We start from the raw sequence: 26,165 nt of genomic DNA, 5'->3' as shown, positions 1-26,165 counted from the left end.
TAAATGACTGCACTCTTTTACTTAATTTTTATGGACTTTTCCAGCTCTGAAATGAAAATTCTATAAAATAATTTCCCCTTTAAAGCTATACTTTATAGGACACATAAAATACTGTTAAGACGGCAATGTTCTCCAAACTGATCTACAGATTCAATTCAATCCTGTTGAAATCCCAGCTGCCTTTTTTGCAGAAACTGTCAAGCTGATCCCAATTTTATATGGAAATTCAAGGAACCCAGATAACCAAACAATCTTGGGGAAATAACAAAATTCAAAGACTCACCCTTCCCAATTTGAAAACTTACAAAGCTATATAATAATCAAGAGTTCACCTTATAAAAAAAGTAGCCTAAAGTGAAATGCACACCTAAATGTCAATAATAGGGTTCTAACTCTTCCTAACTGGATTAGGCAGTTTTCCTATGTATGATACCAAATGTACAATTGGCAAAAGAAAAAATAACCTAGATTTAATAAAAATTAAAACCTGTTATGCTTCAAAGGACGCCATCAAGAAGGTGAAAAGATCTCCCACAGAATGGGAGAAAACATTTGCACATCATGTATTTGTTAAGAGACTTGGGGTACCCAATGCACAAAGAAGTCTTACAACTCAATCACAAAAAGACAACCCAGTTAAAAATGGGCCAAGTTCCTGGTATTTTTAAAGCCAAAGTTACATTCATTATTTTCTTAAATTACTTATTAAGACATAAACTCTTTTAAAGGAAAAAAAGAATTACTTACATGTACCAAGGACAGAAATCTGATTGCTCTTTAAGATTTGCTCCAGTCAGTCCTGAGCAGGGCATAAAGTGAATATCCTTTTTGGGATTGAAGCCAACTTTTTTCAAAAATGGCACTAGTTTCTCTTTACATTCTTCATATCTATAACATTTATAAGTAATCCAATTATAATATAAAGCAACTGAACTCTAGTTTAATTTTTAAAAATGAAGTTTAGAAAAACCACAGGGGAAAAACATAAAATAACAAAAACATCCTTTATTTTACTAACATGTCTATAAAAAACCAGTAAGATATGTAAGCTTACCTCTCATTGCTCCAATTCACTGTGGGATCATCCATCTTATTAATGAGCACAATTAAGTGTTTTACACCTGCTGTCTTTGCCAACATTGCATGTTCTCTTGTCTGTCCTCCTTTTTCAAATCCAGTTTCAAACTCTCCTTTCCTGGCAGAGATTACCTATTCCAAGAAATCAAATAGTTTATTCTTACACATTCAGGTATACCCTTCTAGCAATAAAATGTCTTCCCTTTCGGTTTTATCAGAAGCTTTCTGCAAGAATATAGAAGAAAATTAGTCATAATATACATGCTTTCAAATATCAAAATGTCTAAGTGATTTAAGATTTAAGTATGTTTCTTCCGATCCACAATTTTCCAAATTCTAGTATGCCTCTGTATATGTTACAAATTAAACATGTATATGATTTAGTGCTGGAACAGTGATTTAAAAAAATTGCAAAATGATGGAAGGCCTCAAAAAAATAGATCATTTCATATTCATACTCACTACCTAATTTGTAGGCTTGGCATTTAGTGGACACTGAGTACTGACACATAATAGATAATAGCAATGGCAGAGGAAAGTTGAAACATATTTTCATAGGTAAACTAAATTATAAAGACTTCTTGCACAGATCAGTAAGACAAAAGTGAAAATTGTGACTGTGTATATTATAGTTCACCATAACCTAAATTCCAGCTTTTACAGATAAACTCAAATATTTAAAAATTTAAGTGGGGCCCGACTGGCGTGGTTCAGTGGATAGAGCGTCGGCCTGTGGACTGAAGGGTCCAAGGTTCAATTCCCGGTCAGGGCACATGCCTGGGTTGTGGCTTGATCCCCAGTGTGGAGCGAGCAAGAGGCAGCCAATCAATGATTCTCTCTCATCATTGATGTTTCTATCTCTCTTCCCCTCCCTCTCTCTTCCTCTCTGAAATCAATAAAAATATATTTTTTTAAAAAATTTAAGTGGGGTTGCTAACAAATATTAAGGTGAATTAGAAATGTCTTTCTTACCAGTACAGCCAAATCAGCTTGAGAAGCACCACCAATCATATTTGGGACAAAACTCTTGTGGCCAGGGGCATCTAGAATTGTGAAATGCTTCTTTTCTGTTTCAAAATAGGCACGACCCACTTCTACTGTTTTACCCTTGTCTCGTTCTTCCTGATTTGTGTCTAAGGCCCAAGACAAGTACCTGAAATAATTTTAAAATAAGAATAATACTGATAAGAACATGAAAATTTCTAAGATATTCTTCTACCATTAAAGGTGTAATTGATGACATCTAGCTTTATGTCCATCATACATTTAAACCAGTAACACAACTAGACAGAAATGAAAATTAAGAGAGTAAAACTTATGTTAATGTGGTTCAAACACTTGGAAATTTTACATATATCCAGTCAACCATTTATTCTAGAAGCAAACATTATTTATGAAACAGCTGAAACATACACAGAAAGACTACTTTAAGTACCAATGCTAATATCACCATGAGTTAATAAGTTCCTCTATATTTCATTTTTATAATCATCTGTCACAAAATATAATATGAATAATGGCTGTCTAAGGATGTCTTTTTAACGTGAAGGCCATTAACCTGCCACTTGGGAGCAATAGTTACTTGCTAAAATTATTTCAATATTATTTGCCGTGTAAAAATTACTTATTTAAGTTCAAATCATCCATAATAGAAGGCATTAATTTAGATTACCTAATCATCTGTATTTCATAGTATATACTCATTAAGATTTTCCCTTTACAGAGCAATATAACAACATAAAGCACACCAATGCCCCATTCAGATAAGCTTGTTAACTTTTAAAACATAAGTTAAGGTTAGAAAACTGAAAAAAGTTGACCTTTTCTCTTACCACTCAATGGAATCATTGTCAATAATTCCTTCAATTATTTTTCTTTCCATTGTTTATTTACATAGTTAATGATCGTGTCCTAAGTACTATGATGTTTCCTGCTTTCTTCCCAAATTCCACTGTAACATATTCTATTCCTGGTTACTATAAATCCTTTAAATGCAATTTTATAGTGGTTAGATAATGGCCCAATTAAATGGCCCAATTAGAATATATTCAATAAGCCTTTTATTATTGGATGTTTGGATGTTTCCAAACTTTCTCTGTGCAAGTTTTGAAGTCATCGGGAAATGATCTAGACTATGTAGTACGAGGGGAAAGAAACTTCCTTTGTTATGGCACCATTTCAGTAGACTACAAAAGCATTAAGTGGGCAGCATTTCCTTAAAAGTAATTTATAGTAACATAAAAGTTTAGTATACCAAGTTTCTCTGTTTTTCTCTTTAGCTTCTCTTTCATATTTCTCAAGTGTCCTTTTGTCAACCATTCCAGTCAAATACCTGAAAACATTTAAAGAAACACAAATTACTCAATGAAATTAGGAAAACTTTAAATCACTTCAAAAAGAATTTCAATTCTAAATATAATGAAGTAAAGGTACCTCTGGTGGATGCTTGAATCAGGAAACTTTCAGTAGAAAAGTTATTTGCATAGTCTCAAATGATCTCCCACAAAATAAAGGGGAAAAATCATAACTTTATGGTAGAGAATCCTGGTAACACCTTAACCAAGTAATTTTTAGCAAATATCACCAGTAATAAATAAAACATACTGAATATTGATATCTTTTACCCCAATTGGATGCCCTAAGAGTACAACGTGTCTTTGATGATATTCTTGCCCAAAATGCCTAACCTCAGTGTGATTGTAAAAAACGTCAGTTAACCCCAATTGAAGAATCTATAATAGTAAAAGAATAATATGCTAATTAGACCAGACGACCTTCCTGACGAAGCCGTGGCTGCAAGGGAAGTTTGGGTCCCAGGTGCGGGAGGGAAGCCGGTGCCAGCAGCTGGGGGAAGGAAGGCCTTTTCTTGCAAGAATTTCAAGCATCAGGCCCCTAGTCCTATATAATAAATGGCTAACATGCAAATCAACTGAACGGCAGAATGATCGGTTGCTATGGCATGCACTGACCACCAGGGGGCAGACGCTCAACGGAGGAGCTGCCCCCTGGTGGTCAGTGCACTCCCACAGGGGGAGCGCTGCTCAGCCAGAAGCCCTGAGCCAGGCTCACAGTTGGCGAGCGCAGTGGCTGTGGCAGGAGCCTCTCCAGCCTCCACAGCAGCACTAAGGATGTCCAACTCATGGCTTAGGCCCACGTTGGACATCCCCTGAGGGCTCCCAGACTGCGAGAGGGCGCAGGCCAGGCTGAGGGACGCCCCCCTCCCGCGAGTGCATGAATTTCCTGCACCGGGCCTCTAGTATCCTATAAAATAACTGAATAGCAATCTTCAAATGATGAAGGTGGTGAAAGACAAGACTGAGGAAATATTGCAAGTTAAAGGAGACAAAACAAACACAAAATGGAATTCTAAAACAGAAAAATATTACTGCAAAAACTGGTGAAATTCAAACACATCAATCAAACACATACTAATTAATAGTATTATAGCAATCTTAGCTTTTTAGTTTTAATGATTATACTACAGTTATGTAAGATGTTTCCATTAGGGTAGGCTAAGTGAAAAATATATGGAAAGTATGTACTTTTTTTTTACAACCTTTCTGTAAAGTCTAAAATTAATTCAGAATAAAAGTTTATTATATTTATTTATTATTTATTTTAGAATAGTTTATTGACTTTGAGAGAGAGAGGAAGGGAGAAGAGAAAGAAACATCTAGGTGAGAGCTCAACATCGGTTGCCTCTTGCATGCACACTACCAGGAATCCAGCCCACAACCCAGGCATGTGACCTGACCAGAAATCAAACCAGCAATCTCTTTTGCTGCACGGGATGACACCCAACTGAGCCACACTGGCCAAAGCAATAAAAGTTTCTTTTAAAAAGCAAATGTAAATGCTATATAAAATGATTCCAACAGTGTTGCCCAGGCAATTAAGTCTTACTAATATACTTTAATACTTTAAATATATTATTTATCAAAGTGAGATTATCTATGTATATAAAAGACTTAGCCACCATTACAACCGGATGACCAGAACGACCTGTTGATCAGTCACTATGATGCACACTGACCACCAGGGGCAGACACTCAATGCAGGAGCTGCCCCCTGGTGGTCAGTGCACTCCCACAGCCAACCTCCCATGGCCAGCCAACCTCCCCCGGTCCCTCCCCCGGTCCCTTTTCCCAGCCAACAGGCCCCAGCCAGCCCAGCCCCGATAGGCCCTGATCGCCGGTCAGACCTAGGGCCCCCCCACTTGTGCATGAATTTCGTGCACCGGGCCTCTAGTTTTAAAATACTTCCTTAGGAATTCCAGTTCTAGCTTTCATCTCTATGGGGTTCTCTGTGCAGTCATCTGTAGTGCATGTTTCTAACCATTTAAGTATGGAATCCCAGGGAAATACCAATGAAAATTACAGCCCATAACCAAAAAATATACATTCTTCTAAAAAATCATCAAATGGGCCCAACACTATTATCTGTAGAGCCTTAGAAGAGGATCCTTGTTTTAGAGTCTGTTGGGGAATCTTCAAAAGTGAGAATTGGAAAGATTATCAATTAAGATTACTTAACAAGACAAGATGATGACATCTAGATCCTCTGATGACAGTTTTAAAAAATGGATCTAATCTAAGAAGGATTAAATATTTAGGACCTGTGAATTTAAAAGATTTTTCAATACTAGAATATGTTCCTGAAGGCCAACCGTGGTGTCTTCATACCTTAATAACTTACATAATATAATAAAAAATTATCTTAGCATGTTAGCCAGACTACCTTATATTTGATTAAATCCACATAAATTTAAGGAGTTGATGATGAGGAAACGCCAGTTCTCTTTATGCACCAGGTTCAAGAGCTGGTTTCTATTATTTCCAAGAAAATTATATTCAAAGAGTAAAATTTCCTATAAGTGAGGGTTGGTTCTTTATTAGTTTTTATAAAAAATGTAAAAGGTAATTTTCAGAAGTATATTTAATTCATGTTACATCAGAGTCTGACAGTGATCATGAAAGAATTTTAGTGATGGCCTATAATCCATCAGAAAATACTAATGATCACATTGCAAAAATTACTCCTTACTATCAGTCTTCTCTACAGGTAATGTCATTTTATTATTAACTAGAGGCCCAGTGCACAAAATTTGTGTGTGTGTGTGGGGTCCCCCCCCCTCAGGCCAGCCTGCACCCTCTCCAATCTGGGACCCCTCGAGGGATGTCTGACTGCCGGTTTAGGCCCGATCCTAGGGATCGGGCCTAAACCGGCAGTTGGATATCCCTTTCATAATCCAGAACCTCTGGCTCCTAACTGCTCATCTGCCTGACTGCCTGATCGCCCCCAACTGCCCCCCTGCCAGCCTGGTTGCCCCCAACTGCTCCCCTGCTGGCCTGGTCACCCACAACTGACCCCCAACCGGCCTGGTTGCCCCCAAATGCCCCCTCTTCCAGCCTGGCCTCCCCTCACTGCCCACCTCTGCCAGGCTGGTCACCCCCATCTGCCCCCCTCTGCTGGCATGGTTGCCCCTAACTGTCCCTCCCGCCCCCCACCAGCAGCCTGGTCGCCCAGCTTTCCCCCAGCCGGCTTGGTCACCCTTCACGGCACCCCCCTGCCAACCTGGTTGCCACCAACTGCGACCCCTGCCAGCCTGGTCACCCCTCATTGCCCCCCTAGGCCGGGCTGATCACCCCACACAGCTTGCTGCTCAGTCGTTTGGTCGTCCATTCGGTTATTTCAGATGTGACGGCCCCTGGCTCTTTATATATACAGGTTTTCTTAACTTGGGGTAATCTCCTTTGTATGATTTTATGAAAGTTGACAATTCCCAAAATTCATTCAATTGAGTTAATTCTATTATATAAGAAAAAATATACTTACATTATTTGTCCTCCAATGGTTGACTTGCCAGCATCTAAAAGTAATAATATCAACAATATGCTAAGCATAGGTATAAAAAAAATTTTAAAAAGCCAACCAGTATATACATATAACAGAACTATGAAGATATGGTTTAGCATATACTATATAATTAAATCGTGCAAAAGCAACAGAAACTGTAGGAATCTATTGGTTAGTTACCTTCTCCCTTGGAAAAAGGAGCTACTAAGTCCCCCTAACAGCTTGAAAATGATTTAGAACTACTTTACTGATAAAGAACAAAAGAAAGAATTTTTAAACAGAGTATTCCCTGACCTTCAGCTAAGAGCCAGGCAGCAAATGAATATAAATTACGTAAGGGTAGCCCTGCCAGCATGGCTTAGTGGTTGAGCATCTACTGGTACCTATGAACCAGGAGGTCACAGTTTGATTCCTCGTCAGAACATATGCCCAGGTTGTGGGCTCAATCCCCAGTATGGGGTGTACAGGAGGCAGCCGATCAATGATTCTCATCATTGATGTTTCTGCCTCTCTTTCTCCCTTCACCTTTGAAATCAATAAAAATATGGTGTTTTTTTAAAAAACAACAACAACCTACTTTAGGAAAAAACAAAAAACCCTAAGGGAGCCTTAGAGAACAGCAAAAATAGCCAAGAGCTGAGACTACATTTAAGTAGTCTGCCTTTCACTTTTGGTAGAGATTAGTGTTCCTATACAAATTTCAGAGGAGTTCTTGCTACTAAAAAAGTAGAAGGGTGTATTATCATATTCAGGGGAAAGCAGAGATAAAGGGGGGGGGGGGGAGACACATAATTGTATTATTTTTCTCCTCAGAATTTTGGGGATAGGTTAGATGATTAAATATCTAAGTAAATCAAATGGGTGGGGGGTAAGGGGTTGCTAAATCAGCAACCTATTACTAATTCTCATATACCACAACATTAAACTACACAGTAAAGTTAAAACAATAAAATTAATAAATTAAGTTCCCTAGGATATTAAGATATCATAATATGCTCAGCTATCATCAAAGGCTAATTTACACATATAAAAATATACTGAAGCTTTTCTCCCAGCTTCCATGCCATTACAGAATTGTTCATCTGCCCACCCTTTGAGAACAAAGTATTTGTTGACAACTTTCTGCCAGCTAAATAATCTAGCAAATCACAGTTCATTTTCATGAAACATCTCCAAGTTATTAAAAAGATGTTCTTTTTTATGTACCCAATCATAGCTATGAGTAACTTACCTACATGCCCAATGAATACTACATTTACATGTTCTTTTTTAGGAGCACCTGGTGGTGCAACCACAGATTTAGGTTTTGGTATTTCCTCTTCTTCCTCCATCATTTCTTGGGCATTTTCTTCTGGGGGTTTTCCATCTCCTAAGGAACCACCCCCTGGCTCTGCTTCACTTATTTCTTCTTTGTGCTCCCATGATTCTTCTGGGGACATTTCTGTCTCTCCATTTTCTACTGAAAGAAGGCATTTTAATTTAGTATTCTAAAAAAGATTTGTAACATATACAGGTACTTTAAAGCATAGGTGCTTTCAATAAATGGAACTTGGCATATTTAGCTCCATTTCCTAATGTCTAGTGATATATAAGCAAGAAAATCTTTCACAACAGAAGTGGATAATAGCTTTCAAGCTGGCCACACTGCTGGCATCACAACTTGACTCAGATACTATGAGAGTTGCTATTTTACCAAAGCTTCATTTTCATTAGGACAAACAACATGTAAGCAGGAGATCTTAACATTCTTAACAGCCCTGTTATTCCAGTGTTAAGATGTCCTGACAGTAGAAAAAGAGAAATTTTAAAATCAGAACATAGGAAAGTGTGAAAGAATTTAGAAGATCTTTTCTTTTTCCTCTGCCAGTAATAACTTTGGCTTCAAGTTTATTAATCACCTTGGGAATATGAAACCCTTAAGAGTAGTAAGTTACAAAAGGGAAGAAAAATTTTCACCAACTAAATGGAACAGATACAACTATTTAAACCGACTTTAACATTCCTGCATTCAATTCTTTTGTATTTGCAACACTAAATTTGTCACAGCAGTATTAATGTCTAATTAGTTCTGCTTTCTAAATCTTCATAGCAAAGACTCAATGTCAGTTTTAAATGAAGGCATTATAATAATCATAACACTTACATTTGCACCTTAAATCTTGAGAGTGAAAGAGTTTCTTATTACTGTATTAATATGGTCAGAAATTTTCTTACCAACAGGTTCTGAAAGTTCCATGCTAACAGCTGAATTTGAACCTAGACAAGAAATTGAGATATAATATATATTTACAAAGCAATATCTAGCTTTACACACCATTACACAATTTGTTTTCTCAAATCAAATAGTGTAAGTGTCACATCATAGAAAATTACCTTCACACAACGACTGTTCCTCTTGAGAAGGTTCCACAGGTGCTGTTCAATAGAAATAAGTTCTATTTAAAATTAAGACCTATATATCCATTTTACTTACATTTTTAAAAACAAAAGTTCAAAACACAACAAAATCTCAATAATTCAGATCAATGACTAACTCAGGTATTCCAATTAGAAGTCTCTGTTTAACCTACTTTAAAAAAATAAGTTACTAAAATATATTCATAGAAGCATGCTTATTCTCTTATTTTGCTTCATAAACTTTTCCTTCACAGATATTATAAAAGCAATCTGTAGCCCAGCACAGATCAAATTTATAAAATTTTTCTCAACAAATACACATTACTTCTCTAAATTCCCTTAGTAGCTCTAGACTAAGAAGGCTATGATTAGCCCTTTTTAAGATTCTATAATCACATTATCATCAAGATACTCAAATAAATTTGATAATAATAAAATAAAGTACTTCAGATAAAATCCTCCAACAATATATAGGCCTTTACAACATCTCAGAAAGGCAATTACAATGATGCCAGTGTTGCCCTATGTTAAAATTCTAAGGTAAAGCACAATCCTATTTCCACACCACAAATCTACCTATGACATCACTAGAAGAGATATATACTGTTCCCCAACTATGCTTAAATTTATTTTTTATATCTGATAAACCTAAATGATACTCTAATATGAAAGTACCCCTGCTTTAAAGAATCTGCAAAATACAAAAAGACATCAAAGAATTTGAAGTCACATAAATCCTACACACAAAGTAATATCCTATCTAATAAAAGAGAAACATGGTAATTGGCGTACAACCGCTACCCTTCCCATTGGCCAGTCAGGGCGATATGCAAATTAACTGCCAGCCAAGATGGCGGCCGGCAGCCAGGCAGCTTAAACTGAACATGAGGCTTGCTTGCTTCAGTGACGGAGGACTCCAACGTTCCCCGCCTGCCGTTGCAGGCCTCTGAGCTGCAACCCTAAGCAACTATGTAACAAATATAGAAACCTGCTTTAGTCCTGGGCTTCAGCCAGCAGGATCGCAACACTGTAAGCAAAGGCCAGAAACCTACTTTCAGCAGCGGAGGCCTAAGAGCTGGAGCCAAGCCTCAAAGCTAAAGCTAGTCCAGAATTTTAAAAAAAAAGAAAAAAAAGGAGCAGTTGGGAGCTTCAGTCACCCCCAGCCTGAAAATAGCCCTCAGCCCCTCACCCAGACTAGCCAGGCACCCCAGTGGGGACCCCCACCCTGATCCAGGACACCCTTCAGGGCAAACCAGCCGGCACCCACCTGTGCACCAGGCCTCTACCCTATATAGTAAAAGGGTAATATGCCTCCCGGCACCAGGATCAGCGTGACAGGGGGCAGTGCCCAAACCCCCTGATCGCCCTGCGGTTCTGTGTGTGACAGGGGGCGGGGCCACAACCTCCCTATCCACCCTGCTCTGTTCGTGACAGGGGAAGGCTCCCCAACCCCCTGATCAGCCCTGCTCTGTGCCTGATAGGGGGGAGCTCCCCAACCCTGATTGCCCTGCGGCTCTGTGTGTGACAGGGTGCGGCACCCCAACCCCCTGATCGGCCCTGCTCTGTGCATGACAGGGGGTGGCGCCCCAACTTCCCAATCGGCCCTGCTCTGAGCCCGACCAGGGGCTGCACCTAGGGATTAGGCCTGCCCTCTGCCACCCGGGAGCAGGCCTAAGCCAGCAGGTCGTTATCTCCCGAGGGGTCCCAGACTGCGAGAGGGCACAGGCCGGGCTGAGGGAACCCCCTTCCCCCCGAGTGCACAAATTTTTGTGCACTGGGCCTCTAGTATAATAATAAAAGCGTAATATGCGGACGTCCTTCCAGACAAAGCCAGGGCTGCGAGGGAAGCCTGGGTTCCCAGTGCCAGAGGGAAGCCGGTGCCAGCAGCCGGGGAGGGAAGGCCTACTCTTGCCCAAATTTTGTGCATCAGGCCTCCAGTAAAGAATAATTAGTCTGGCTGGTGTGGCTCAGTGGTTGAGCATAGACTTATGAACCAGGAGGTCACGGTTCAATTTCCAGTCAGGGCACTTGCCCGGGTTACAGGCTCAATCCCCAGTGTGGGGAGGTACAGGAGGCAGCTGATCGATGATTCTCTCTCATCATTGATGTTTCTATCTTTCTCCCTCCCTCTCTGAAATCAATAAAAATATATTTACTTAAAAAAAATAATTAATTCATAACCAGCAAAAACTCATTTTAAAGTCACTGCCGGGGGAGAGGGGCTAGGTAGAAGGTAAAAGGGAGGTTAAATGGTGATGGAAAGAATCTTGACTTGGGGTGGTGAACACAATACAATATACAGATGATGTATTATAGACTTGTACCCCTGAAACCTATATAATTTTATTAGCCAATATCACAATAAATTATAATAAAAATTAATAAAATAAAACAACTGCCTGAAAGTATTAACACCTATAAGAGTCAAGAAAAGGTATTGGACCGAACCTTTAATAACAAGTGTTGAAGAAAGCAATTTCCTGCCCCTGAAAGGTAAAGGGCAATCAAGGCTTTCTGATAGAAATGACATATCGAGTATCACTTAGGAAGATCATTCTGTGGTAGTATATAGAAGAAATAGAGAGGGAAAGACACTACAAGCAGAAAGACCAGCATCACTACTACAAGAAAGCATGCCATTATGTTAACTGAGCAATAAAACTAGAGATGGGGTTAAGTGCACAGATAATGGATGGAACATCTAACAGGATTAGGAAGAACGAGTGAAAGGTTTAAGATGACCCCCCCCCCCCAACCTATGTTACAGAAATGGGGGGGTGGGAGCAGAAATCATTTCAACTAGATTTAGAAGGGAACAGGAATTGTACTTCAGACTTAATAGAGATTAACCTTTTTTCATTTTCCTATTTCAAAGCAAAGTTTGTGGGTAAGGAAAAAATATTCAGTTTTGAGATGAAGCCAGGCAATGCTAAGTGAATAAAGTTCATATGCCACCCTAGAGATGGAAGAGGTAGCATGTAGTAGTAAAAGAGGCTAGAACTGAGCTGACTCCTGACTTTAAATCATGGCTTGTCACTAACAAGTTGTAAGATGCAATTATTTCATTGTAATTATGGAAATTACGTGCCATCCACCTGACAGGATTATTGAACGGATTAAATGAAGAAACAAAACCAAACCTTTGTTTAGTGAGAAATAACTTCTGGCACCTATCAGATATTCAACAAATGACAGTCTTCATACCCTAACGTGTACTGAGTATCAACTAAATTTTGTCAGCATATACTGAGTATCTATTATGGCCACACAGGGATACCAAGCTCTCACAAATCGATACAATGCTGGATGTGGGGGTAACACTAACTCCAACTAATGTGTGTTTTTTTTTAATTTACTTATTTATCTTTATTGTTGCAAGTATTACATTTGTTGTCCACTTTTCTCCCCATTAACCCCTTCTAGTCCGCTTCTGTCCCCGACCCCAGGCTTTCACCACACTATTTGTCTGTGTCCATGGGTTAAGTAATATCTCCCCACCCACCCACCCTTCCCTGCCTTCTCTATGAGATTCCAGTCGGTTCCATGTCTCCATGTCTCTGGATCCAGTTTACTTTGTTCATTAGATTCCACATATGAGTGAGATCATGTGATACTTGTCTTTCTCTGACTGCTCTCACTTAGCATGATACTCTCTAGGTCCTTCCATGCTGTCTCAAAGGGTGAGATACTTCTTTTTTACTGCTGCATAGTATTCGATGGTATAAATGTACCATAGCTTTTTTTATCCATTCATCTACTGATAGGCACTTGGGCTATGTCCAGATCCTGGCTATTGCAAATTGTGCTGGTATGAACATAGGGGTACATACATTCTTTCTGATTGGTGTTTCGGGTTTCTTAGGGTATATTCCTAGATATGGGATCACTGGGTCAAATGGCAGTTCCATATTTAATTTTTTTAAGGATACTTCATACTGTTTTCCATAATGGCTAAACCAGTCTGCATTCCCACCAGCAGTATACTAGGGTTCCCTTTTCTCCACATCCTTGCCAACACTTGTCATTTATTGATTTTTTGATGACAGCCATTATGGCAGGTATGAGGTGATACCTCATTGTTATTTTAATTTGCATCTCTTGGATGATTAGTGACTTTGAGCATTTTTTCATGTCTATTGGTCTTCTGTATGTGCACTTTGGAGAAGTGTGTATTTAGATCCTTTGCCCATTTTTTAATTGGATTGTCTTCCTTTTTTTAAGTGGAATGAGTTCCTTATATACTTTGGATATTAACCTCTTATCAGATGTATCATTGGCAAATATGTTTTCCCATGGAGCGGGCTCATTTTCATTTTGTTGATGGTTTCTTTTGCTGTGCAGCAGCTTATTTTGATATAGTCCTATTTATTTATTTTCTCCTTTGTTTCCTTTACCCTAGGAGATATATCAGCAAAAATACTGTTCCAAGAGAAGTCTGAAATTTTGCTGTCTATGGTTTCCTCTAGGATTTTTATGGTTTCACAACTTACATTTAAGTATTTTTGAGTTTATTCTTGGGTATGGTGTAAGTTGGTAGTCTAGTTTCATTTTTTTTGCATGTACCTGTCCAATTTTCCCAACACCATTTATTGAAGAGACTATCTTTACTCCATTGTATGCTCTTGCCTCCTTTGTCAAATATTAACTTATATTAATTAATATTTTGGGTTTTTTGTTTTGTTTTGTTAATCCTCACCCAAGGATATTTTTTTCCATTGATTTTTAGAGAGAGTAGAGGGGAGAAAGAGATAGTGATAGAGACAAACATTGACGTCAGATAGAAACATCGATTGGTTTTCTTCCTCATGCACACCAACCAGGGTAGGGATCGAACCTGCAACCCAGGTATGTGCCTTTGACCAGGAATCGAACCTTCGACCCTTTGATTCACAGGCTGACACTCTAACCCAGCCATGGGCAAACTACGGCACGCGGGCCGGATCCGGCCTGTTTGAAATGAATAAAACTAAAAAAAAAAAAAAAAAAAAAAAAAAAAAAAAAAAAAAAGACCATACCCTTTTATGTAATGATGTTTACTTTGAATTTATATTAGTTCACACAAACACTCCATCCATGCTTTTGTTCCGGCCCTCCGGTCCAGTTTAAGAACCCGTTGTGGCCCTCAAGTCAAAAAGTTTGCCCACCCCCCCTGCTCTAACCACTGAGCAAAACCAGCCAGGGCTTTATTGAACTTTTTTGTGCTGTTTGCTCTCTCATTTAAATTCCCTCAAAAACCCTATGAAATACTATAATCACCACCATCTAACATACAGACATAACAGACTCAACTGGGCTTTTACAAGTTATACAAGTGCCTTTCCTCAAACAACCTCTGTTGAAAACCAGTCAATAAAAGTAAACTAAGCCCTAACTGGTTTGGCTCAGTGGATGGAGTGTCAGCCTGCGGACTCAAGGGTCCCAGGTTCGATTCCACTCAAGGGCATGTACCTTGGTTGCGGGCACATCCCCAGTGGGGAGTGTTTCAGCTGATGGATGTTTCTCTCTCATCAATGTTTCTAACTCTCTAGCCCTCTCCCTTCCTCTCTGTAAAAAAAATCAATAAAATATATATATTTTTAAAGTAAACTAAGTTATGATGTACAAGTATTTTAAAACAGGAAAAAGATTGAGACAACTGTTATAGTGGGCTCCCCCTCCTCACCTAATAAGATAGCCCCCAAACTGTAAGTGAGCTTTTCAAAATGAAAAGTACATACACTGACCACCTAGTTCTAGAACCAACTCTTAGATTTCCAAAAATACAGTATTTATACTTTACATACATAAAGCTGTAAAGTACTTCTTAGAACAGTGACATCAGTCATGAGACCACCTCCACATGGCTGCATAATGTAGCATAATACAAAAATCTGTTCCCTTTTATTTTCCAAAACATCCTACATTTATAATGTTTAAGTTTGTAAAGCTCACAGAGGCAGAGAGTCAAGTATCACAAGCAATGAAAATGCTTAATATACTGAAACTAATACAAAATAATACTGAATGTGAACTGTAATGGAAAAGAAAATAAACCCTAGCCCCGTGGTCAGCAAACTGCGGCTCTTGAACCACAGGCGGCTCTTTGGCCCCTTGAGTGTGGCTCTTCCTAAGCCTTAGGAGTACCCTAATTAAGTTAATAACAATGTACCTACCTATATAGTTTAAGTTTAAAAAATTTGGCTCTCAAAAGAAATTTCATCGTCGTGCTGTTGATATTTGGCTGTGTTGACTAATGAGTTTGCCAACCACTGGCCTAGCCAGTCTGGCTCAGTGGATAGAGCTTTCGGCCTGCAGACATAAGGGATTCTGGTCAAGGGCATGTGCCTCAGTTGGAGGCTCCTCCCAGCCTAGGGCCCCTGGTTGAGGTGCATGCAGGAGGCAACTAGTCGATGTGTTTCTCCCACATCAATATTCCTCTCTGTCTTTCCTTCTCTCTAAAACTCAATGGAAAAATATCCTTGGGTGAGGATTGAAAAAAGAAAAGAAATGTTTAATTACAGGTAATGACGGTATTAAAGGGCTCAAAAGTAAGAAGTTGACCAGTTTCGTTATGTTGGAAAAAAGCTTTCCATGTATTCAGATGATGGATCACATTTATAAACCTTAGCAACATTTGCCAACTGATGTTTTGGAACAATGAGCCAGAAAAATAACAGATATAGCAAAATGTTTTTTAAATGTAACCTTCTCAATATAGTTGTACCCAGTATTCACAAATGTACGAGCAACCTTCTCTTATTAATTCTACTCTGGTCTTATTCATAATGCATATGACATCCAGATTTTACTGACTACTAAATGAGCAGGGGTGTAGAATTCTACTAAGCCCAAAATCATTGTTCACAGTTAGCAAACAGATGACCACTCTAATTAGAGATTAACCTATCAGATCCTGCATAGTTCGTATCTGCTAGTGAAAGAGAAGTTAGTAAATCTCCTGAGGAATGAAATTATGGTTTCATATTTCCAGTGGTATCTCTATGTTCAGAAACACACCCTTATCAAATATTCAAAACAGGAACCATTCTAATTAAGTGGAAAAGTTATCTGAGTGTGGCAGGTTTTTTTGTTTTTTAATATATTTTTATTGATTTCAGAGAGGAATGGAGAGGGAGCGAGAGATAGAAACATCAATGATGAGAAAAATTGATCAGCTGCCTCCTGCACATACCACTCTATGGATAGAGCCTGCAACCTGGGAATCTGACTGGGACCCAACTGTGACCTTGTGGTTCATAGGTGAACGCTCAACCACTGAGCTATGCCGGCTGGGCTGAGTGTATCAGTTTTGAATAAAACTATCATACCCCAAATTGAAAAGAGAAACTAATACTACTGTTTATGATAAAGGAAGACTAATGAACTGGCTATTACTAATGAACTAGGTATATTACCACATATTTTAAAACAAGAAGTGCAAAAATTTTAACAGAAGACAGTCAGTAGTTTAATACAGATGATAATCTGGATTTCTAAATAGTTAGTTAAAATTTGGTCATAGAGAAATAAACCAGCCAGACAAAAAAGGTCACATGTTGTACGATTACATTTATATAAATATTCAGAATATGTAAATCCATAAAGACAGAAAGGAGATTGGTGGTTGCCGGAAGCTGGGAGAAAAGGGAAAGTGGAGATTAACTATTTAATGGGTAGGAGTTTCCTTTTAGGGTGATAAAAATATTTTGGAGCTAAGTAGAGTGGTAATTATACAACACTATGACTAAATTGTTCACTTTAAAATGGTTAATATTGCCTGGCTGGTGTGGCTCAGTCCTATGAACCAGGAGGTCAAGGTTTGATTCCTGGCCAGGGCACAGGCCCAGTTGCAGGCTTGATCCCCAGTGGGAGGCATGCAGGAGGCAACCAATCAGTGATTCTCATGACTGATGTTTTATTCTCTCTCCTTCTCTCTCCTTTCCTCTCTGAAATCAATAACATATATATAAAAAAACAACAACCACAAAAACACAGGGAATTGGGGTCTGAATGGAGTAATTCAATTTACATTATTTCTACTGGGAAGCAATGCTTCAGTTTTAAACAGCTTTCTGGAACAAATTAAGTTCGAGAACCCAGGTTCCACTGTAAATTTCCTTAGAGCAAAACCATTTATTAAAAAAAAAAACAAATTAAAAAACCCAAATACATTGATAGCCCAGCCATGCTTCTTTAAAATCTATTGAAAACAAGTATAAAACTTTTAAGAAGCTTTGGTATGAATCACCAATTGACAGCTAAAAAAGAAATCTGAGACCTTAGAACAATCAAGAACCTTCAGCCGGTGAACAAATTCTTGCTTCCCAAAGATTTCTAAGAATTATGAGTAGAAATTCTAAATTAGCATGCCTCACAGATACACTAGTCAGAATTGCAGTAACCAAACTCACTGCTATTTAATGAGACAAGGAGTGTAAAAGATATGTGATACTCAACTTTAGCAAATTCCTAGCAAACTTAAAAAACTTAAGATATTCACGACACTTAGAAAATAGATCCTTAGTTTTATCATTAGGGTGACAAGATTGAAATTATTTACAACATAAGGCAATCTGTGAACAATTATTATTTGCAGCTTTGAAAGCCCTCTGAATCCTCTGTATGGCCCTCTTACCATGTTGTGTCTTCCATTAGAGTAAATCTGATCTCTTTCTAGACTCCTTGAGAACAATTTATTCATCTTGGTGCTGTCATTTCAAGTGCCTAGAACAGCATCCTGCATTCTGTAGGCAGTTCATTAATTGTTATACATATATCTGAGCAAAACCAGATTCACATCTCAAAAATTACCATTCTAATACTGCTAACTCACCCCGCCCCCATAAGGTTATCCAGTCTCATTTTTTCTTTCCCTTCAACCAGAAAAACAATACTATTTCAACACTGAGACATTTCCTCCCGAGCAAACAAAAGCAAGCAAAACCAAGCTTAAAATCTGTCCTCTATAATATCTCCCTAACTTGCCCTGATAAACTTTAATTGCTGCCCTTTCATGCAATACAATTCAGAAAAGGTGAAAAATAAAGGACAAAAGAATGCAAAAAGCTGTGTACTCACTGCACTAAATAAAACTTGTTCCAAAGACAGTTTATTCTCAATCAAAATTTCTAACAGTTTAAACAACTGCTCAATATGGCACAACACTTGTTCCCTAAATCCTCCTGCTCAAGTCATTCAAGCATGTAAAATCATGAAACAAGGGCCCAAATTCAATAATCTAATAATCAGTAAGTCAAGATTGGGGGGAGCGGGGGAGGAGAGACAGCGCTGCCTGTGCTATGCAGTGGTTACAGCCTCGGCCCTAGCCACTGATGGTTTGAGGATTCAATTCCCGGTCAAGTGCAGGTACCTGAGCTACAGGTTAGATCCCTGCCCATGCAGGAGGCAACCAATTAATGTCTGTCTGTCTCTCTCCCTCCTTTCCACTCTCTCTTAAAAAAAAAAAAAAATCAAAAGAAAAAATATCCTCAGGTGAAGATTAACAAACACACACACACACACACACACACATGCGCGCGCGCGCGCGACACTCTAGGAGCAATAGTTTCCCCTGATCTCCTCTGTCCACTCTATTCCATTTACTGTCCCAAAGAAGCCTGAAAAATCCAGTATATTAGAATTGTTATTGTAGGCATTTCAGTCTTAGAGGAAAAAGAAAACAAATCTAAAGCCAAGAACCTTATTTATCTAAACTTATCTATCAGTCAACAGGTAATCCTGTATAATAAAGAGCTAATATGCAAATGGTCATCACGCCCTCATGATGTAAAGACACTCAACACTGGGGAGAGAGAAATGGGGACCAGCCAGGCACAAATGAGCTCGCAAGAGAGGACTGGGGACCAGCCAGGCACAAATGAGCTCGCAAGAGAGGACTGGGGACCAGCCAGGCACAAATGAGCTCGCAAGAGAGGACTGGGGACCAGCCAGGCACAAATGAGCTCGCAAGAGAGGACTGGGGACCAGCCAGACTGAGGCCTGGGAGAGGGACAAGCCGCCTGCCCCACGGTCCCAGGCACCTGCGGCTGCAGCCAGCCTGAGGGAGGGAAGCCCGGGTCCTGGGTGTGGGGCAATCAGGCAGGCAGGCAGGCAGGTGAGTGGTTAGGAGCCAGCGGTCTCGGGTTGTGAGAAGCAGTCGGACATCTCCTGAGGGGTCCTGGATTGGAGAGGATGCAGGCAGGTCTGAGGGGACCCCCACCCCATGCACAAATTTCATGCACCAGGCCTCTAGTGTTTAATAATAATAAAGTTTAAGAGTTCTTCTGGAGGAAACAAGCATTAGCAGTTTGATTCTGTATCTTCTCTACTCTGGGGCACCAAAGACATTCTTTGAGACTATTGAATGGTTAACAAGCATCCACCAAGTAACAAGCCTTCTAGTGAAGGTGGATGACACTTTGTTGCATAACTTGGTGAATATACTAAAAACAACTGAACAGTACATTTTTAAAAGGTGAATTTCATGTTATATTAATATCTCAATCATTTAAAAAAAAATCCCTTCCCCCCATACAGGCATTCAGTGAAAACCAAACACTACAAAACAAATATTTCTTTTTAAAATTCAAGTTCCACAATATAATGTGCTACATTTTGGAGACAGATCTTCCTCTGAGGACTGCTGGTTTTATTCTATGCTTATTTTTTTAATGGCAGAGTTTTGAGAAATGTTGAGGGTGGAACAGTGGAAAGAGCATTACACATTACTTTAGAAGCCAGGGCTGCTCTTAAATCCAAGTGCTATAGTCTGAATATTTGTGCCCCACCTCTACCCCCCAAATTCTTAAGTTGAAATCCTAACACCTGAAGTGATAGTATTAGGTGGGGCCTTTGGAGGGCCCTACGTCATGAGAGTGGAGCCCTCATAAATGGGATTAGTGTCTTTACAAAGAGCTCTCTTGCCCCTGCTGCCATAAGAGGACACAAGAAGTCAACAGTCTAGAAGAGGGCCCTTGCCCAACCAGGCTGGCACCCTGATCACTGACTTCCAGCCTCCAGGACTGTGAGCAATAAATGTCTGTTTTTTATCAGCTGTAATATTTTGTTATAGCAGCCCAAATGGACTAAGACACCAAGTAACTAATCCTGATTAGCACTGCTAAACCTATTTTTCATTTACTGAAGAAAAAAAAAAAACTGAACTAGGTGCAAACTGGAACTTAAAGTACATTCTACCATAGAATATGTTTGTTCTGGTATATATAACCCTTGTCTTCATATTTTCATTCATTTTAGCACCTCTACTTTGAAGAGCAATTACTTAGCCAATTTACTTGGCTCTGTACAGAGTATTGAACTAAAATGAATTACACCTAAATGGGTTCTACTTAGTCATGTCTTTGGAACCCTATATTAAATTTTCAAAGAGATCCTAGGTCAACACTGAAACCTAAGCTGGGATGGCTGGAAACAGGTATAACCAGCAGCCTTATAGGGAAGGTGGATGACACTGTACAAAAGCATCTTCCTCTACTGATTGCTCAAGGTGCCCCTATAAAATTTTTTAAAAAAGAAATTAGCCTGTTTTCAGGATAAATGACATGTTCATCCTAGACAAAAATTTTAAAAGTCATTCATCCTAGTGCTCTATCTCTAGATTCCTTCAAGTGCTCTCTGGTATCTAGTTTAAATACACACACACACACACACACACACACACACACACACACACAGCAAATTTCAGCTATGGCTTAACAACAAAAGAAACATGTTAGCCCTACTGTCTATGTCCTCACTATAAAAAAAATTTCAAACTTTATGATTCCTCCTTTGTAAACTCAATCTAAGTGCTGTTTCCATTTTTCCCCCTATTGCTTCCAAGCATAGTTTTCTGCTCTGATGGTATTTTATGGACTTAAGTGGGCTTGGAACATGCAATCCAACAGTCCCACAGAACTCAGGACCTCAATTTAGAAAATCCATTCTTTTTCAAATAGATATCCTACAAAGGATAATTTTTAAAAACATAACTCACATTTTGTAGAAGCAGCTGGTAAAGTCTGTAACATCAAAATAAGTCTCTGATAAAAAAGAAAAAGTTGACCATAATGTAGGGACTTTCCTTACAACCACTTCCCTACACATTTTTACATCTCTAACTCCCAGTAGGTCACAGAGAAAAGAATTAAGAGTAAAACTACAAATTAGCAACTATCAGGAAGAGGGAAGTTCTCCTGGGTAAGAGTTAATGCCTAACCCAGAACTCATTGTTCAGTATGAGTTTTGATACATATAAGAAGGGACATGAGCCCTAGCCGCCTAGGCTCAGTGAATAGAGCATTAGTCTGCAGACTTAAGAATCCCAGGTTCGATTCCAGTCAAGGGCACATGCCTGGGTTGCGGGCTCGATCCCCAGTCATGGGGCGTGCAGGAGGCAGCTGATCAGTGACTCTCTCTCATCATTGATGTTTCTATCTCTCTCTCATTCTCCCTTCCTCTCTGAAATCAATAAAGAAATATATTTAAAAAAAAGAAAAAGAAGGAACATGATACCTAAAATGCTGGTTCCAGGACTGTAGGATTAATCATTTAAAAAGCATAGAATATAAGGGAAATATCAACCATACTGCTTTAGTATTTTAATTTTGATGTTGATAACACTATAACAAAGATGACTTCTTTTTCTTATTAGGGTTTTATCTTGAGGACACAATATCTGGATTTATGTCTTATTCTTTAGGTATTTTGTATATCCCGAAGATCTGTACTATTCTAGGGAGTGATAGCTTAGGCGTGAAGATGATTTGAACTTATTCGTATTTAGAGGGTATCTGAAATTAAACCAAGCAGATCCATCTACTCAGACCCTAACCATTGCCCAAAAGTAAATTGCTTGAAGAAATCAGTTCCCAACGATTATAGGTGGAGAGTTTTTGATGTCCATATTCAAGTGTAGATCAAAGAAGCTCAAATACAAGGATTGTGGACTGACTGAAATGACAACTGGATTGAGCAAAAAAGGGATGAAGACGATTAAGACTCAAACTCAGGATAAACTAAGGCAATGGAAGGACTCAGACAGAACATGTGAAATTCCTTAAATAAAAATTTATTAGCTTAAAAAAAAAAAAGTTAATGCCTAGTCCGCCTAGTCATTCAACAACTGACCACTATTCCAGACCACTGCTCTAAGGATAGCTGTCCCTGATGACTGATGGCTGTCCCTGAATGGCTAATAGGTATAGCTAGGCTGGAAATAGGTCTAGCTATAGTGGTGCTGATGGCTCCAGAGTAAGGAGGGAGGACCAAAAAAGAAAATGTCTGGATAAAAGGGATCTGTATGATAAAGCACTGGAAATAAGCACTTTTAGGAGCTGTTAAGTAGATTAGTTTAAGTAGCCAAAATGGCTTGATATAAGCAAAGAAATAAAAGCTAAGTAAGCTTCATTGTTCAAAGGGAAAACATCAAACAACCACACAAGCAAAAGAAATACCCATCAATAAAACAACCAAATCCAAGCTGTGTGCTCACATATATGTACATACTTGCAAAAGTACTTCTCCAAAGTTTCTTTTTGCCTCTAGAGAGAAAATTGTAGCAAGTTTCTGAAGAAACTAAACTTTTATGGTGTCCACTTAATTAAGAAGTACTATAATATAGAACTTTAAAGAGAAATCAACCATCTGCTCTCACAAATTGCTGGGAATAACTACGATCCAGTTCCATACCCTCACTAGAATGCAAGGACATTCAACCCTTCCCTTTTTCTCTTTAAGCTAATACTGACAGTTCCTAAAATAAGCAACTTTCATTTATGTATGTATGTATTTATTTATTTAATCCTCACCTGAGGACATTTTTTCCTTTGCTTTTCAGAGAGTGGAAGGGAGGGAGGGATGGTGCGAGAGAAACCTTGGCCGGGAACCAAACCCACGATCCTGGGCGGACAGATGTTCTAACCATATAGCAACACCGGCCAGGACAATAAGCAACTTTTACGTAAGGAGAATACTTAAGTGCACTCATTTGATATTCCTACAAAATCAGTACCTGAAAGCATGCTATTACTGAAGCAGCCCCTAAATACAGGCAGATTTTTAAAGACCGAACTTAACTTGAAACCACTGAAAGTTTGTCTACTACCTAAGGTCAGAACCGCACATGGCTACTATTAAGTTGTAACAAATGCTCGTGTCTGAATAGACTAGTTAACTGACACATAACATAAAAAAAGTGACTTATACCCAACAACCTGAGTGAGGTAAACGATTTTGACACACTGAAAATCCCAAGCCTGTCACTGACGGAGGAAAGTCCAAGTCCCACTTAAGAAAGGGAGCACACAAATTAATGTGATTTCCTACCCATGTCACATGAGGTGCTCTACCTTTGTGACATTTTGTGAACTTTACAAGCTTACAAAATGCGAAGGGTGAAAAAAATCTTTGTATTGATAGCCAACAGTTTCTGTCGGATCACAAGACTGCAATGCATCTTGGGATTCCTTGAGACCGGTCGGTGCCACAGATATTTAACACGTAATTACAGTTTCAATAATAGAAGTTGCAGCAAGAGACGCCCTCTCCTAGGCCTCAGGGTGAAGAGAAAACTCGATTCGTCCTCCCCAACTCCTCGGACCTTTCAACGCCCACCTACAGACTCGGGATTCCATCTGTCCGCACTTCTAGGCCTCGTGTTACTGCCCTGCCGCCGCCCCCTCTCCGTTCCATACGGTTCCCGGCTTTAGTGGGGAACTGGGGCCCGGGGCCCGGCCCCAAGCCCGACCGTGTCCCCAGCGCGCTTCTCCCGCCCCGCCCGGCCCTCCGCCGCGGCCACCCATGAGGCCGACTCCCCGGCCCCGGGCCGCCCCACCCAAGACTGCCGGCGCCCGACACCGCTGTCAGCGCCCCACGTGCTGCCGGGCCCCGAGTCCCCCGGCACTGCGAGGCGCACCGCCTCACCCCAGCCCACCCCAGCCCATGTGGGCCCAGGCCCCCAGGCCGCTGCTCCCGCCCTCGCAGCCCGGCTTCCTCCCGCGTCTCGGGGCTGCCCCGAGTCCCGACCCTTTACCCGAAGAGCCTCCCGCGCCGCTGCCGGTTCCGTGGTTGTTGGCCGAGGCGCCGGCTGAGGCTGGCGGCGGCTGGGCCAGGCCCCGCAGGAAGGACGGCACGAACTCGGCGGCGTGGACATTGGGCACGAAGGGTTTGGCGTTGACGTTGAGTTGCCGGCTGAAGGCCGCACTGAGGGGTTCACGCTGGGCCTCGCCCGCCGCCGCCGCCAAAGGGCCGCCAGGGCCACCGCATGAGCCCGGCCCGGGGGCTTCCATGTCCGCCTGGTCCCAGCAGTCGGGCGCCGAGTCGCAGCTGCTGCTGCCGCTGCTGCTCCCGCCGCCGCCGACGCCGCCGCCACCACTGCCCGGATCCATGATCGGGGGGGCCGTGTGTGTGGTGAAGAGAGGGCGGGAAATGGAGGCGGGGGCGACCGGCCGGGAACGAGCAGGCCGCGCTGACCCCGGGAATCGGCGAGGCAGAAGGACCGAGGGCTAGCAACACAAACTCCGGCGGCGTCGCGGCAGCGGCTCCAGTCCCGTCTCCGCACTCGCGACGACGGCGGCGGCGGCGGCTCAATCCTCCTCGTGTAAGCGAGCGGATCTCCTCCCACCCAACCCCAACCACCTCCGACAGCCTCAGCGCCAACCCCACGCCCGGCACGGGTTGACCCCTCGCCGCCACCCGTACCTTCGCCTTGGTAGTTCCCGGCCCTGTGCGTTCCCGCTTCCGGCTATGAAGCGCAGCGAAGACGGGACTACGAGTTCCGGCAGCGTCCGCGCGACCCCTCTGCGGTTTTCCCGGGGGCTGACGGGAGTCGAAGTTCTGGGGTCCGGAGCAACCGGAAGCGGCTCGGGCTCCCGGCAGGCAGCGCGAGGAAGCTGCGATCCGGTGGCGGCTCAGCAACCCCACCTGTCACAGCGTGGGGGCAGGGGTCACCGAGGCGAGTCCTGGCGCGGCTAGGCGAGTGTCTCAGCCTGCACGGCGGTCCACGCGTCCTGTGAGGCACAGGACGCGGGGGAAAGCTCTCAGCTCCTGGAAATTCCTTCTTTTTCACCGCCTTCTCTGCCTCTCCGAATCCCTACCTGTTCTCTTTCTGTCCCCCTTCCTTCTCCCCTCCCCCAGCCAGATTTTTTCCTGCATTTCAAAGCTGACGCAGAGCGCGTTTCATTTTATGTATTCATTTGGTGGAAGAGGCTGTAAAACCGTGAGACATTACAACTTAAACTGTGATGTGGCTCGTAAAGCGCTCGGGCCCGGGCTCTGCCCCGGCAGAGGGTATTATTAACTGGAAAGTTTCAATGACTCACTGTTGGACTAGTCATTTAAATCCTTCACCCAAACTTTTCCATCCCCTCCTCCTCCGGCCAAGGGCTTTGCAAATTAAACGGAGGATTGCCGCATTCCTTGGTGTACCCAACTGTACCCAACTAATAGGGTTATTTTGGTACGTCCAGCTTCTTCTGTGCACCATTAGTTCCATTAACGCGGTTTTATTTTGAATGGTCGGATTCGCTCAAGTTTACTCTCTTGGTACTTTGTTGACTGCATCTCACGCTGACAGGTTGCGTTTAGATAAGCATGTGAAAAGAAAAAAACAAAAGATAAATACTTCGACACAACTGTATGAAGTAGGAGAATAACTCTGAGGACCCGTTAAGTTTTCCTGTAATTCATCCATGTCCAAGCAGAGAAGAACATATTGCTGATATTTTTCTGCAAGGAGTCTAGACAAAGTGCTCCTAATCTACTATTTAAAGAATAAAGGCACGGATACACAGAGACTAGGTATTTCTTAACCTTATCTAGATCTAGATATGAGTGTTAAACAGAAGACGCAAGAAAAC

At 41.0% G+C, this 26,165-nt stretch overlaps 1 protein-coding gene across 1 annotated transcript in view; it reads right to left on the bottom strand.

Moving 5' to 3' along the window:
* GSPT1 (G1 to S phase transition 1) overlaps window positions 1-24,976 on the bottom strand; it is a 41,697-nt gene extending 16,721 nt beyond the window's left edge. The window contains exons 1-9 of the mRNA XM_081089784.1: window positions 24,341-24,976; window positions 9,307-9,348; window positions 9,148-9,189; window positions 8,165-8,392; window positions 6,913-6,946; window positions 3,332-3,409; window positions 2,050-2,230; window positions 1,055-1,209; window positions 748-888 (exon numbers count right to left, since the gene is read on the bottom strand). Of these exons, the coding sequence (XP_080945910.1) occupies window positions 748-888; window positions 1,055-1,209; window positions 2,050-2,230; window positions 3,332-3,409; window positions 6,913-6,946; window positions 8,165-8,392; window positions 9,148-9,189; window positions 9,307-9,348; window positions 24,341-24,695 (1,256 nt within the window). The 5' untranslated portion in view covers window positions 24,696-24,976. The remainder of the gene's footprint in view (window positions 1-747; window positions 889-1,054; window positions 1,210-2,049; window positions 2,231-3,331; window positions 3,410-6,912; window positions 6,947-8,164; window positions 8,393-9,147; window positions 9,190-9,306; window positions 9,349-24,340) is intronic.
* Window positions 24,977-26,165: the final 1,189 nt, after the last annotated feature.

This window comes from Myotis nattereri (genome assembly GCF_964212035.1).
Source record: "Myotis nattereri genome assembly, chromosome: 4".
Taxonomy (NCBI): domain Eukaryota; kingdom Metazoa; phylum Chordata; class Mammalia; order Chiroptera; family Vespertilionidae; genus Myotis; species Myotis nattereri.
The sequence above is the reverse complement of the archived record's forward strand: the minus strand, read 5'-3'. Positions and strand labels throughout refer to the sequence as shown.